This window comes from Cibotium barometz, chromosome 2, assembly GCF_041138505.1.
Source record: "Cibotium barometz isolate CiBa-2024 chromosome 2, ASM4113850v1, whole genome shotgun sequence".
In the NCBI taxonomy this organism is placed as follows: Eukaryota; Viridiplantae; Streptophyta; class Polypodiopsida; order Cyatheales; family Cibotiaceae; genus Cibotium; species Cibotium barometz.
Window position 1 is genome coordinate 22,902,955 of NC_141047.1, and position 15,276 is coordinate 22,918,230.

At 39.6% G+C, this 15,276-nt stretch overlaps 1 protein-coding gene across 1 annotated transcript; it reads right to left on the reverse strand.

Moving 5' to 3' along the window:
* Positions 1-377: 377 nt before the first annotated feature.
* Positions 378-2,825, reverse strand: LOC147640825 (tubby-like F-box protein 6). Its single transcript, XM_086815873.1, has 4 exons — positions 2,438-2,825; positions 2,236-2,326; positions 1,634-1,766; positions 378-1,553 (listed from the first exon to the last, which is right to left on the reverse strand). Exons 1-4 carry the CDS (start codon positions 2,801-2,803, stop codon positions 881-883), a joined length of 1,263 nt encoding a protein of 420 aa, XP_086671999.1. The 5' UTR covers positions 2,804-2,825; the 3' UTR covers positions 378-880.
* Positions 2,826-15,276: the final 12,451 nt, after the last annotated feature.

Genomic DNA, 15,276 nt, shown 5'->3' on the forward strand with positions numbered 1-15,276 from the left:
TCTCATGGCCATCTTCCAGCTGAAGAGGTTGGGAAGGGGGTGTGGCGCTTAGGTGGAGTGGAGCCCTGGGGGCTGACTCCCTCCTCTGCCAAGTTGCTAGTTGTAAAAATTGCGGACAGAGACACTTTCGTGCAATGTGGGGTGAACTTCTTCTATGCAACCAATCTAAATAACACTGGAAACAACTTTTTAAGCCGGTTAGCTTCCTCACTGTATGTGCTTCGGCTCTCTAATAATAGCTGTTTTCCAAATCTAACTAGTTCAAAATCTGGACAAGTTGTGTATAACTCAGATGGGCCAATAAAGCCCTTTATCTTGTTAACAATTAGTAAAATCTTTGTTCATACATTATGTAAAGTTTAAAGAGACATACACACTATGGTATCAATAACATTCTTGAGAGCATAGAGATGACTATTTGTACTGAGTTTTATGTCCATGAAATAATCAAACCTATCTTGAATAGACAACTCAACATGTGCTAGCCATTCTGGCTTCTTGTGATAATTGAGCCTTCCCATTACCAGTTTCTAACTAAGTGGTACAAAAAACAGCACCCTGCAGGGTGGGGGGGGGCATCATGAACGGGCAATCTTGGCCATCCCAAACCCCCACCAGTGCACAATAAGGGATTTACGTATATCCATCCTAAGCATGAATACTTGCACCACGAGCTACTACCCAAGAAAGTAATCATCAGTGTGAAAGTAACCAGAAGTTCAATTTTACAATAAGCATGAAAATTCATCTGACCATGTAGTGTGGGCGAGGGAGCCCCAACACTGACTCTACTCAATCCCACTGACACAATAGAAGAGTTGTGAATGTGACTCCCATATTTTATATAATAGCGCTGTCATGAAAACTTTGTAACTGCCATCTATTCACATGCTAGCTTTGTGCCAAAACTGGTCAAGCATATTGCAAAAGCTTGGTAAGCAGAGAGGGGATAACGATAGTCCATTGTAAAAATATCCTTACCAATCTTCCCAAACTGTAACAGAACCCTGTCCTGTTCACTTTGAGGAATAGCCGGATTATTGGGTTCAACTGCTGCCACTAACTGAAAGTTCTTTACGGAGGCAACGGTTACACGCCCTCTGAAGTTTAAGCACCAGCATTGCAACTGTTCATGCCACCTTGGCGCTTTGTTTTTCAACACCAATGGGGCATGTGTGCCCTTGGTTTTGCTAGCCGTTTTAGGACTGTTGGAGCTCAGACTTGGAGTGATCCCATGCATTTTAGATGAAGGCAAGCAAGAAAAGGGGTCATCATCAAGGCTAGATAAATCCATAGGTGTAGGGGCATGGCCACCAACCTCCATGGCTGATGTTGGAATCGAATGCAAAGTGCATACCATGCGCCTTGGCCCTCTTGAGCCCAAAACATTCAACTGATAAGCAATGTAGGCCACATTATAACTGCCAGAGGGAGCTTTTGGACACACTTGCTTTGAGCCCATGCGCCTACACAATCTGTTGCTTGATACCACGGCACAATTATGTGGAGCATGGGTGTCGTAAACTCTAAACTTCGTTCCTATGAAATTGGACCTGCAAGAGAGAAAGAGGAAGCATATTGATCAATGAAAGAAAATAAAACTTGCATGGGATCAAGTAATGAAGCTATTTACCTTAATTTCCCCACGCATGTGTTGCTCCCCCTTGACATGTCATCGGAATTCAGTGAGATTATATACTCCATGCTTGAAGCACGCCTGTACTTGCGAGCCGCCAACAGAAATTTACTGTTCTCAACCACCAGGGCTGCAAGCATATAAACCAAACTGCATAAAATGTGTAGAACAAACCAAGACACCCATCCATGCAAATCCACATTGATCTTAAGTAAGATTAGAAAGTCCTCCATGAATGTAGCCATTGATAAAAACATCAACACCCATCAATACCATCCACGTCCATAATCAACAAGGCCTCCATACATGTAGCCATTGATAAACACCCATTCATGCCATTCACATTCATCATCCTCAGTAAAATTATCAAGGCCTCCATGAATGCAGCCATTGATAAAAGACACCCATCCATACCATTCACATCCATCACCCCAAGTAGAATTAATAAGGCCTCCATATATAAAGCCACCATCAATGGAACCTCAGTGAAAGTACTCACATCTATAGCCATGAAAGGTACCAGCAGTAAATCCTGTTCACACCAATTTTTTTTGTGTTCACACCATTTTATTTTTTTTTGTGTTTTCATGAGAACTTACTTGTAGGTGAGAGGCCAAGGTAGAGATAAAACGTGGAATTGGCCTTGTCTCGTTTGATGAAACACTGCATGGATCTTTCACGAGGACCAGGCTGCACATTCATATATGAGATTGTTTCACAGACAAAACGCTGAAAGATTGCAGCAACCTGCTCAAAAATGAGCTTATGAAATGATATTAGCAAAATTGAGGGGGGGATTACCTGCTTCAGAGATATGGGGAAGGTGAGCTTGCCAGACTCTTCTGGGGTCTTCACAAGCTCTTTCGTTATAGCTCTCCATGTTTTGCAGACGGCAGAGCATGCCACGACATCCTTGCGTGCAGGCCATGAGCCATCCGCAGCTTCAACTCTCTGCAGCACGTTTCTGAGAAGCTCTGGGGGCAGGCTGGCCCAACAGCTCTGATGTGGGACATCCATGGTGGTGACGGGAAAAATGTCCACCACAACAGCCCCCTGAGAGGAAGCTTTGCAACAGCATGACAATTCCACATGGAATGTTCGCTTGGAAATGCTCCTTACCCCGCCTTGAATATTTTTGAGGTCTGGCAAAAAGCTTTTGAAAGGCATGGATGCTCCTCTCTCTCTCTCTCTCTCTCTCCGGGTTTCTCTGTTTTACACAATAGAAATAAGGACCTTCTATCTAAGAGCTATGCTTGCAAGCTATGGTCATCTCATCATCCCTCCAACCTTAAAACAACTTTAAGAGCCTAGTTTGTATGGCACTTCCACCATGGGAGAAAACTTTAAAGATGCAACAAGGTTGCAACCCAGGCCTTGTTTTCGAGCTACGAGCTCTGATCTTTCCAGGCCCTGAAAACTTCACGCAGGTGCGCCGCTCACCCTAAAAACTTCAACACGGGTGATCTGCTAGCTCTAAAAAACTTCAAGACATGAAGATCTTCGAATCAGAAGGTAAACCGGTTTTCCAGAAATGATGTTTTTATTCTAACCCTAAAAGCCTCAACACAGGTGAAGTCCTGCGCAGGCGAACCTTTTTGATAAACCCTAAAAGCCTCAAAACACTCTGATCTTCAAACCAAACCCTAAAAACTTCTTACACAGGCCATGGTGCTTTGATCTGCTGATCAAACCCTTAAAAATTCAGCATAGGCTACGGAAATCTCAACTTATGTACAAAATCTTCAACACAGGTGAACTGATATGCCGTATCTTCTGTAACCGTAAAAAATGCAAGCGAGAGATGGTGATCTCTGAAACATCACAAAGGAGGACTGCAGTTATGGGTCCTCGTCAGGCATCCATGCTGAGCCTTGCCGTTCATCCTCTTTCCATGCTGCTTTCCTTAGCCCAGCATTATCTGCCTATGTGCTTTTTGCTTTCCTTGAGGCACGCTCCTTCTGGGCAGCACCTTGCTTTAGCTCTTTGCCCCCTGCTTTGCTGCTTCTTTGCACACACAGATACGACGATAGGGATGACACACAATTGACCACAGGAGCTAGCTGTTGGTGAGTTGTGCTTTTTTGAACTTTCTATACCACTTTTCTATGCCACTCACTAAAATCAAATGTTTCTTGTTGCTTCACAATTGATTCTCAAACGAGTGGCCTCGTTGATCACTCCATACATATCATATAATTATTTGCCTAGACTTGTAAAAGAATATGGTGAATGCTCATGATGATGACATGATATGGAACATAATCATCTGATGTCATATGATATTGCAAGTTGTGCAATGTATCCCCACGACATGACGTTTAAATCTCTTCACATGATGTCATATGATATTGCAAGTTGTATTATGACACGAAGCTTAAATCTCTTCACATGGTGTCATATGAGATAGCACACCCATCGTGATTGTGTTGTGTGTCACACATGGCATGACAATGAATTTGATCATACAAATGCAATGTTTGATTGGATAAACGATATAGTTTCCCTCACACACACACACACATGGGCATCTACAGTTATTTATTTCACATGATGTCATATGAGATAGCACACCCACTACTGTGATTGCGTTGTGTTTCACACATGGCATGACAATGAATCTGGTCATACAGATGGAAATGTTTGATTGGATAAACAATATAGTTCCTCTCACACACACGTAAATGGGCGTGCAGTTTTTGATGGACGAGCAATATAACATGTTCGTCCTAACGTATCGGCTTTTCTATGCTAACAAAGTCATGACAACGTGCATTAGGATGTGTGTAGCCTTTTGGTCGTGATATCAAAGAGTTTGACTTCTAATGTGTAAAATTATAGGTATGTCTACATGCTATATGTAGCACCTTTACTAAATCAAAACCAAAAGCATGCAAAGCATGATACATAAAACACATGCCAACACAACACTAAGACAAATATTCATGTGTTTGTCCTAAGTGGCTTTTTTCATGCAAGGAAGACTCTTCCATTATGGCACATGTTTCTCCAACGTCTAAACCTTAGATTACAAAGGGAGACAAACTCAATCTCGAAGTGTGAAGGAGATACCCTAAAGACCCAATTGTATGATAATTACAATTGATTATAGTCCTAGCTTCCCGTACTCCAAGCATAAATACCTCTAACTAATCCATTGCCTTGTATATATCTCCCATGTTTGTGTGTTTTTTTGCGCTTTGCCTACAAATGTAAGAAAAATAGCGTAGAGAGAACTAGTAGTTTATTCCAACACAAAAAGACATTTATTAAGGTCTCCTTTACTATGGTGGCAAGGGTATTTACAACATGATATTTTACTCATCGAAAAGGGGCTCTAATATGTGTTAATGTGTTTCTAGCTAGAGTGTGAGGGACATGATGGGTAGCTAAAAAGATGTGGGTTGTGCTGTTTAGATTGGTTCTTTAGCAAGACCCATTACCCACCCTCCAAGGTGATAACAAGTTGCATGACTACTTATGTTGAAAGGTCAATATAAGAGCACCATGGAGGTAGGTATATACAAACACCTTGAGACCTCATCGTTTTTTTTTCATGTCCTTCTCACAATGGTGCCTTTCCTTGAAGCATTCCACAAAATACTAAATATCAAGAACTTTGACTTGGAATCTCACATGACCCAACAATGCCTAGTCTCTTGGTTCACCCATAGGGATTCACTATATAAAAACCCCATGCAGCACTTATGTTCAAGTATTTTAAAACCCCATTTTTTATTGATTTCAAATTTTAAAAACACTCCTTTAATAAATATTAACTTAATAAAAGTTCCCCTTATGTACAAAATTTCAATTAAATATTCTTTATGTATGCCAATGAATAAGAAAAACACCTTCTGTTGAACTCTCATGCTATCTTATGCAATCTTTAGTAGCCCCCAAAGAGAGAACCAAGCAATGTCACGAGTCAAGCACTTTATTTTGTACCCATGCTCTCTCTCTCTCTCTCTCTCTCTCTCTCTCTCTCTCTCTCTCTCTCTCTCTCTCTCTCTCTCTCTCTCACACACACACACACACACACACACACACACATTCTCATATTCAAATTTGTCAATACTCGCCATCTCAAAATTTTGAATCCTTTGAATCCTTCTTGACCCATTATACCTTTTGAAGTAGTGTAAGCTAACATTTATCTAAATTAAAACTAGTCAATTGCATGAACTAAAAAATGTGACCTTTCAAATCGGCACTTTTTCGAAAAGAGGTCTATAAGAAAATTGAGATGCAAGTAGACCCCGTATTTTTTTAACACCATGTTGGTAAACCATGACCCAAGGACATGTGCCTAATTTCACAAAAGTGTCATGTGTCTAATATTAACCAATCTTAACATAATCAACTCGATTAGCTCTACACAAATTAAGACAATTAATCTTGATATCATTTGTCTAATATTAGCCCATCCTAACATAATCAACTTGATGAGCTCTACACAAATTGAGACAATCGGTCTTGATATCAAATATCACTATTAGATCATTACTTATTTCCAATATAATATTGAGCATTTTCAACCCCCCCCCCAAAAAAATTGCTTTAAAAAACTATAAATTACAAATGCCTTACGAGATATGGATTATCTATGATTGAGAAACAAGGTCTTTTCTTGAGAAGATTCATAAGCTATGAGTCTTCCATGATTGGAAAAACCTTGCCTTAAAAATAGCATACATCTTATATGTGTTCTTGAGATGACTTATACAACCTCCTGTGGTGTGCATCAACAATTGAGCTATGTTCATGCAGTTGACAGCATATGAATGTGACCCTACAACTTAGCTTAATTTTCCTAGTGTTAACACACTTTAGGATTTGGAAAGGGTGGCATAAGCAAAACCTAATGCATTGTTAATGGGAAAAATCTTGTAAGAACTATGTACAAATGAAAGATTTTGAGATATTAAAAGAGAAAGCAGAGATTTTAACCTGCCTTAACTAGAGAGGAGAGAAGAATAGGCTTACTGATTAAAAACTACCATAAGGATTGCTTAATCTCTAATGTGAAAGAGTCTTTTTTAAAAGACTAGAGAGGAGAGAAAAATAGGACTTACTAATCAAAAGCTACTTTTTTCCACCTAGGGAAGAGAGAATAAAAGGACTTACTGATCAAAAACTATCACAAGGGTTGCTTGGTCTCTATTGTGAAAGACTCCTTTTTTAAAGACTCCCTAAATATGCTCTTTCTTGTGCCCATCCTTACAAAAATATGCAATGAGTACATCTACAAAAGAGCTGCCAAAAGTCTAACGTAAAAAGTGGAGGGAGAAGTAGACCATAAATTTGCTAAGGGTTTAAAAAGGAAAGATAGGGAGATACTCTATGATAGTCTACAAGGTAAATGTTTGTTCGTATGACTAGCGGGAAGGTTTTTTGAAAAGTAAAGATTCTCTCTCTCTCTCTCTCTCTCTCTCTCTCTCTCTCTCTCTCTCTCTCTCTCTCTCTCTCTCTCTCTCTCTCTCTCTCTCTCTCTCTCTCTCTCCTATTGACTTCTAGGGCATACCAATCATGGGATGTACCAACTCAAGATTATTATGACACTTATTGACCTTTAATGTATCAATTTTGGGAATTTACCATTTTGATGAATGTGTACATTTGTATCAATTGGAGATGGTACCTACTTGGCTAATGCATATAGGAGTATCAACCGTAAATGTATACATTCATACTAATTGCTAGGAGGCTTGGCATTTAAAAAATGGGCACTTCTTCACACTAATCAGGTGCCATGTTCACATTAATATTTCCAAAGCCTTTGCCTCCTTTGCTTTGGGCTAACACACATCTTTGTTGAGAATGTGAGCTTAACGGATTATGGATGATGGGTTAATGATACGGCAAGATGACAGGAATCAATCAACACACCATCATCATGAGTCATTTAACGGATGCCATTTGTGTTGTGTATATTGAGATATTGAGCTCAACTAGTGTTGTGACATTGATGACCCACCTAGGTGAGTGTCTACACTTAAACCACTAGCTGGGGTGGTGAGATTATGGGTGATATGTCGCCAGTCCATCCATCTCTCTTCTGTGAGTGTGTGTGTGTGTGTGCGCGCGTGTGCACACACGCTTGCAAGGAGCACAAGCTCATCCTCTCCCCCACATTCTTCTCACATCTTGAGGTGACCTTTACGATGGTGAAGCAAAGGGACATTATATTATGCATATCAGTTCTCGAACCTAAGTGATTTCAAAATTCAGATTTGAGGCCATTTCAGGCCTCGTTTTGGCTCTGCAAGTTTCTCACAGGCACTTTGTGAAAATGTTGATTTTGACTGTGTATGCCCATTTTATGGTCCGATGTAAAGCTACGACATAAATTTGGTTACAAGATAGTTTATGCAAAGAATGTGAGATTTGCAAGTTATTAATGGATGTATGTTTGTGTGATTGCTCCATGTACAGTTATACAGTATAACAGGACCGCTATGTAAGTTATTGATGGATGTATGTTTGTGTGATTGCTCCATATACAATTACAGTATAATAGGACGGCTATGTAAGTGCAAACGTCTTTGTCTATACTATTTGGTAAGTTATTGCAGTTAAAGATGTCTAAAAGCCATAAATTGTGAGCGAAATGGGCAAGAATAATTTCCACACTTGGAAATTCAGGATGACCAATTTGCTTATGGGAAAAGGATATTGGGAGATCATCACAAGTGATGAAAAGGAGCTAGAGATTGATGAAGAAAATACCCGCATATAAAACATGGCATGAAAGAGCTGGAAAGGTACTATATTGGTTTTATGTCAATGTGACAGACTATATGATTGTGTATATATAGAATGCACAAATGCCTAAGGAGGCTAGGGACACCTTGGTGAAGATATACAGTTGAAAAAAGCTCGGAAGATGTAACTAAAGCAGGATCTGCATAATGTGACCAGAGGGAAGCTGAGTATAAATGATTATACTTGGTGAAAGTTAAAGGGCTTGTAGATGCCCTTGCTTCTATTAGATCACCAATAGATAATGATGATATGGTATCGGCAAGGAATACAATTAGTTTCATACCTCTGTTAGAGTTCAAGAGAACTTTCTTGATTTTCAGGAACTGATTTCTCTCCACATCCATGAGGAGATGAGGATTGGGGTTCAAGAGAACTTTCCTCATTTTCAGGAACTAATTTCTCTCCTCATCCGTAAGGAGATGAATATTGGGGAAGGTTTGTCCTCCAAAAATTCACATAAGCACACCCTCTACTCAAATACAAGCAGAGGTAGAGGTGTATCATTATCTAGAGGCTAAGGTATAGGTTATTTTGGAAATAAAAATCATGGGTAGTAACAACAATAGGAATATAATGTACAAACAAGAGGAAGTTGCCACTCTAGAGGCAAGGGGAGCTACAAAGCCCAAGGTGGTTGGCAAAGAAATCAAAATGTAATAGCAGGGAGTGTTATTACATCGTAAAGGACTGCTATAAAAAGTAGAATGATATCAAAAGTGGAAAGTTACAACAAGGTAACTACGCATCATCAAGTAAACATAGGGATGATAGAAGTGAGCAGATGTTGATGTTATAGCACAAGCTCATTTTAGCGACAAGAGATGTATCAAGATTGAGAGATATTTGGTATGTGGATTCTAGCATCTCTAATCACATGACCAATCATGGGTGAGTGGTTTAGAGATATGCAAAAAATTTAAAATAAAGTCTAGGGTATGTAAAAACAAACATGTCATGATAAAAATAAATACCAGGGTATGTGAAAATAAACAGGTAATGATATTGCACAACCCAATGCACATATTGGTAAAGTGCCATTATCTATGTAGGATGGAAAAATAAATTATGTGGCACAAAACCTAGTTTCAATTGGACAAATGATTGAGAAACTATTGGTGATGTTGCACATGCTCATTCCATGACAAGAGATATGTCAAGATCAAGAGATATTTGGTATATGGAGTATTCCAGCATCTCCACATGACCATTCATGGGGGTGAGTAGTTTAGATATATATAAAATTTTGAAAGACCAGGGTATATGAAATAGGTGATGACACTGTACACCCCATTTTGTATGTTGGTAAAGTGTCATTGTCTTTATTACAAAAAACCTAGTTTTTGTTAAATAGATGGTTAAGCAGGGTTTGCAAGTGAGGTTCAATCTTGTGGTGGAAGACTTCAAAAATCAGTGCTACTTGATTGTAAAGGGTAATAGAAATGAAATGATGTTTTCTTTGGATGCTAACATGCCTGAGGTGAAGGTAGCCATGTACATAGGACATGTCGTATATGTTGAAATTTGCACAAGTGCATTGGTCATGTAGATATACATCGGCTGAAGTCTATGCAAGCTCATAATATTATTGTATGTTTGCCAAAATTTAAGGTTGATGGTATGCACAAGGTATGTGCCAGCTTGGTAAGTAGGCTAAACATGTTGTCTTGCATGAAAAGCACGTCAATGCAAGGCCATTGGATGTTATACATTCTGATGTATGGGGACTAGCCAAGACTACAACAAATATAAGTTGCAAGTATTATGGTACATTCATTAATAACCACACTAGGAAAGTGTGGGTTTACTTCATATGAAGGAGAAAAAAGAGGTGTTTGCTAGATTTAAAGCCTTGGTTGAGAAAGAAAAAGGTATCTAGATCAAATGAATGGTGGAGGAGAATATTTTTACCAATGAGTTCAATGATTTCTTGAGAAAGTAGGAAATCAAGAGGTAATTCACATGCAAGTACACTCCGCAATGTGTTGTAGAAAGAAAAAACAAGCATATTGCAATGCTCGTCACATGATGTGTGAAAAGAATATGCCAGGTTATTTTTGGGTTGAAGCAATAACACATGTTGTTTACATTATAAACAGGACCCATGACGCTTCAACAAAAGTTTAGAGGCATAAAACCAGATGTGTCGCTTGAAATTGTTTGGATATATTACATATATGTATGTTCTTGATGAAGTGAAAACCCAACTGGATCCAAAGGTAGAGGAATGTATCTTCATTGGTTATGCTTTGGAGAAGAAAGGTTATAGATGTTATAACCCTACTGCTCGTGAGATGTGAGTAAGATGAGATGAGTAGATAGTATGCACCAGTGAAGGCAACTAAAGATGTAGATGTAAGATATAATGATGATATCCCACATGTAGAGTAGCAAGCACATTTGCTTAGTGGTCCTAAAGAGTCCTCTAGTCGTGGATCTAGTGTTAGTCCATGATCAAGTAGGTTGAGGACAGATGCAAGAAATGTAGAAACATTATCTTGTGGTACTATAGGTGCTGGTACACATGTATCACATAAAGAGAATGAATAGGTAGATCAACCTTTTGTGCCTGATCTACTTGTAGGTCACTCTTATGTGGATGGTGACTCTAGTGGCTCTAAGCAGAGCCTTGATGATGAGCTTGGGATTTTGCCAGTGGTTACTCCTAGTGCATGGAGAATCAGGGTTGTTATGTAGTGATCCATGTGTACACAGGTTTACTCATGTTAAATACCCTATTGACAGGTTAAGATATGATGGATATACATGCCATCATTATGAGGATACCCAACAATGATCCATGTGTACACAGGTCTACTCATGTTAGATACCCTATTGATAGGTTGAGATATGATGGATATATAGTCCATCATTATGCTTACATGGTTAAAGCAATATAAGAGATAGAGCCCACTTGTTTTAAGTAGACACTTGGAAATAAGAAATAGAAAGATGCCATGGATAAGGAGATAGAAGCATTGGATATAAATCTGACATGGGAATTAGTACCTTTGCCTAAAGATAACAAGGCAATGGGTGTAAGTGGGTGTGCAACATTGGATATATAAATACAACATGGGAATCAATGCCTTTGCCTAAGGATAAGAAGACAATGGATGAAAGTGTGTGTACAAGGTCGAGCATAACTCAAATGGATCTATGAACAGGTATAAGGTATAAGGAAAGACTTGGTTATATGTAAGTGGGTGTACATTGTCAGGCATAACTTAGATGAACCTATGAACAAGTATAAGGTATAAGGCAAGACTGGTTGTATATGTAGATATATGGCATTGACTATGAGGAGACATTCAACTCAATTGTGCGAATGGCAACTATGCAAGCTAACATTGCTATGGTTTATGTTTATATTAGATGGATGTAAAGAACACATTCTTGCATGGTGATTTACATGAAGAAGTTTACATAATGCCACCATGTTATGAGAGCGATGCAAATCCAAAATTTGTGTGCAGGTTATGCAAAGCCTTGTATGGCTTAAAGTAGACACCCAGAGCATGGTCAAACAAGATCGGGGAGTATCTTGTATCCAATTTAGATTTTTTACTTTATGTGAAAAAGGTAGATAGAGAGATCATGTTGTTAGTCATTTACGTGGATGACTTAATTACTACTAGTGATAATGATGTTGACATCATACATGATGTCCACATGCTTTTGAAGCAAAATTTGAGATGAAAGTTTTGGGTGAGCTGTGGTATATTCTTAGTATAGAGGTGGTGAGATCACTTGATGGCATTTTACTATTACAAAGGCAGTATGGCTTGGACACGTTATCCAAGTATGGTATGATATATTGTAAGCCTATTTTAGTGATATTGAAGCAGAACACTAAGTTTTTCATAGATATAAGTGAGTTTAGGAGGACCCCAATATTTGTAAGCATATTTCAGTGCTATTGAAGCATAACACTAAGCTTTTTGCACATACATGTGAGCTTTTGGAGGACCTCACTATATATACATGTGGATAGTGGTGGGTAACCTAATCTACATGACCATTAATAGTCTATATTTGTGCTATGTTGTTGTACTTGTGAGTCAGTTTATATAGGCCCCTAGGAAGCCACACTTGGTGAATGTCGTTGGATGGATTTTTAGATACATAAAGTCCCCTATTGATTATGGACTTTTCTATGAGGCTGGCAAAGAGATATAGCTACATGGGTATACATATGTTAATTAGGCTAATAGTGTCTTAGACACGAGATCTACTAGGTGGCTTTATGTATTATTTTGGGAGTGCAACTATGAGTTGGAGGAGTAAGAAACATAGTTGCCTTATCGAGTGGAGGTTGCTATGTTGCAGCTTGTGAGCCCATGGATAGGGGGTTGGCCTTTATTGTGAAAGAATGAGTAGCATATATCTAGTGAGCCCAAGGATAGGGGTTATCATTTATTATGACATGAGTAGCATACAATTGGCAAGAGTAACGCAGTCTATCATGCTAGAATGAAGAAAATTGAGGTGCATTTTTAATTTATGAGGGAGAAGGTTCTAGCAATGATATGGATTTAGTATATGTCGGCACACAAAGGATTAAGCAATGTGGATTTGGTATATATCAACACAAAGGATCAGGTGGTTTAACATCTCACAAAGTTATTAGGTGCAAAGAAGCTCTGTGAATTTAGGAGCTTACTTGGAGTGTAGTGTTGAGCTCAAGGGGGAGTGTTGAGATATCGAGCTCAACTAGTGCTACGGACACTGATGGCTTGCTTAGTTGATACTTCCACACTTACGCTACTGGCTAGGTTGGTGAGATTAAGGGAAAAATGCCACCAGAGAGGTTTACAAACTGTGTGATAACCGCTTTGGTGTACTAGAGTTGTGGCATAGTTATAATAGCAGCTCATATAGTTAGGTTTACACTATGGATAGACCTTTGTATGACTACTGTTGTAGGTAGCAAAATACATCAAAACAGGGTGTCGGGCATGTCTTCAAAAGTGACCACTCTATGTCGTAAAGATCTATTTACTCTAGTAACAAAAGTTGGGACCTTCATCGACATTGAAGAGACCAGCCACTCTTTTGGTTATTGAGAACCTCCTCAAGGATGAGGACGATAGGAAGAACCATGTGGTGATAATAGCGGGGTCGGTTGACCTTGGCATAGTAGAGGTCAATTGAAGTTCTTCATTTAGATTTGCATCTCTATGGTGATGAGGGGTGTAGGGTCATAAACGTAAGGAAAGTTATAAGCTTCTCCCATGCAATGTGGATTTCTCTAGGTGCAGCCATGTATTCCTGCCACGTTTTGTAATCATCCTAGGATGTATGGACTCAGGCTGGACTCCTATGTAACTTGTCGCTAGGTAGCCCCTCAAATCAACACAAAAAATTTCCAGCCTCTGGGTGGTTGATCTTCCACTATGAAAATAGGTGATCCACGTGTTAGTTCAGTGGATTTCGGCCATGTCAAAGGGTGTATCTAGCTATAGAAGTTACCTTGGAATGTGAGATCCCATATGGTTAGCACGAGTATGTGAACTGCTATTCATGGACAAGCAAGGACACCCCTAGGCCATTCACATTGTCTTCACTAACTTCTTTCTAAGTAGTTTACAGTGGTTCCTCATCATTAAGATTTGACCCTTGGGTCATTCATGTCATCTTCATTGGTTCTTTCTAAGTAGTTATAGTGGTTCCTTATTAAGATCTGGCCCCTCATGAAATGATTCGAGGATGGGGGGTTCGTGAATGCTATTAATGAGAGGGAGTTTAGTTGGTTGAGAAGGTCATGACTTTGGGGTTGACCACTGGTGGATGAGGTAGGGGCTAGCTTGATGGGAGGGTTGTGGGTGGGGGTTAGAGATGGGTCGGTTGAAGAGGTGGGTCGGTTTGGTTTTGGAGATTTGCTTTGTTGCTCAAAATGGCCTTAATTGGCTTATGGGGCTTCTTCTCCAGAAGACTGGTATCCTGGGCTCCTTTTGAGAACTCATCGCGGTTGTCCTCCTCATCTTCAAGATTATAGATTTGGAAAAATGAAAAGGCCTCATGTGCCTCGTCCACAAAGATGTCCTATAGGTAAGCCACACAATTTTGCTCTGATACCAACTGTGAGATCCCTCTGCCCCCTCCGCGGCGCGCCTCGCCCTTGAATGTCCGGGCGAATGCAATGGGATTCAATGAAGTATAAGAGTTTAGTTTCCTTGAATGCAATGGTTTGGTCAAAGAATAATAGGGTGGCGAGGGTGGGTCATGCAGTGTTGACAGGCTAAGATGGTGTGGAAGGTAGGGGTTGAAATGGGGTCCGATAAAAAGATATTAAATTAAAGAAAATACAAGGCTAGGGTGAGTTTGATGAGGGTAAGTGTATCCACAAGAGACTAACTTATGTGGTTGGCAAAGAGTATCGAGGTCTATGGCCCATGAGAGGGCCTAAAATAGCTATTTTGAATGGTTAAGCTTTCGGCCTTCTTCCTAGATTTATGCATCCCGGCTCTTGAGCTCTTGTGGTGTTACTACAGGATATGCGGTGCTTGGAGGTTTTGGAAACATGATCAATAAGCTTGACCCACCAGCTCATTCTGAAATCGATGGATTTCACATGTGGCTTGGGTATTGAGCTTGACATTTTGAGCTTATCAATCTTCTCATGGGTAGCCTGAAGAAAATTTTAGGAATGGCTAAGCTTTTGGCCCTCTTCTTGGGGAGGTATGCATCTTGGCTCTTGAGCGCTTGTTGTAGTTAGAGGATATGTGACACTTGGAGGTTTTGACGATATGACTAATAACCTTGACCCACTAGTGAGTGTTGACATTGGAAGTACTAGGAGGAGCTACAAAATTATGGGTTAGTTCTGAGAGATGATCCATGTGAGAGACTAATATATTGCATCCGTCAGGGTGTCTGGG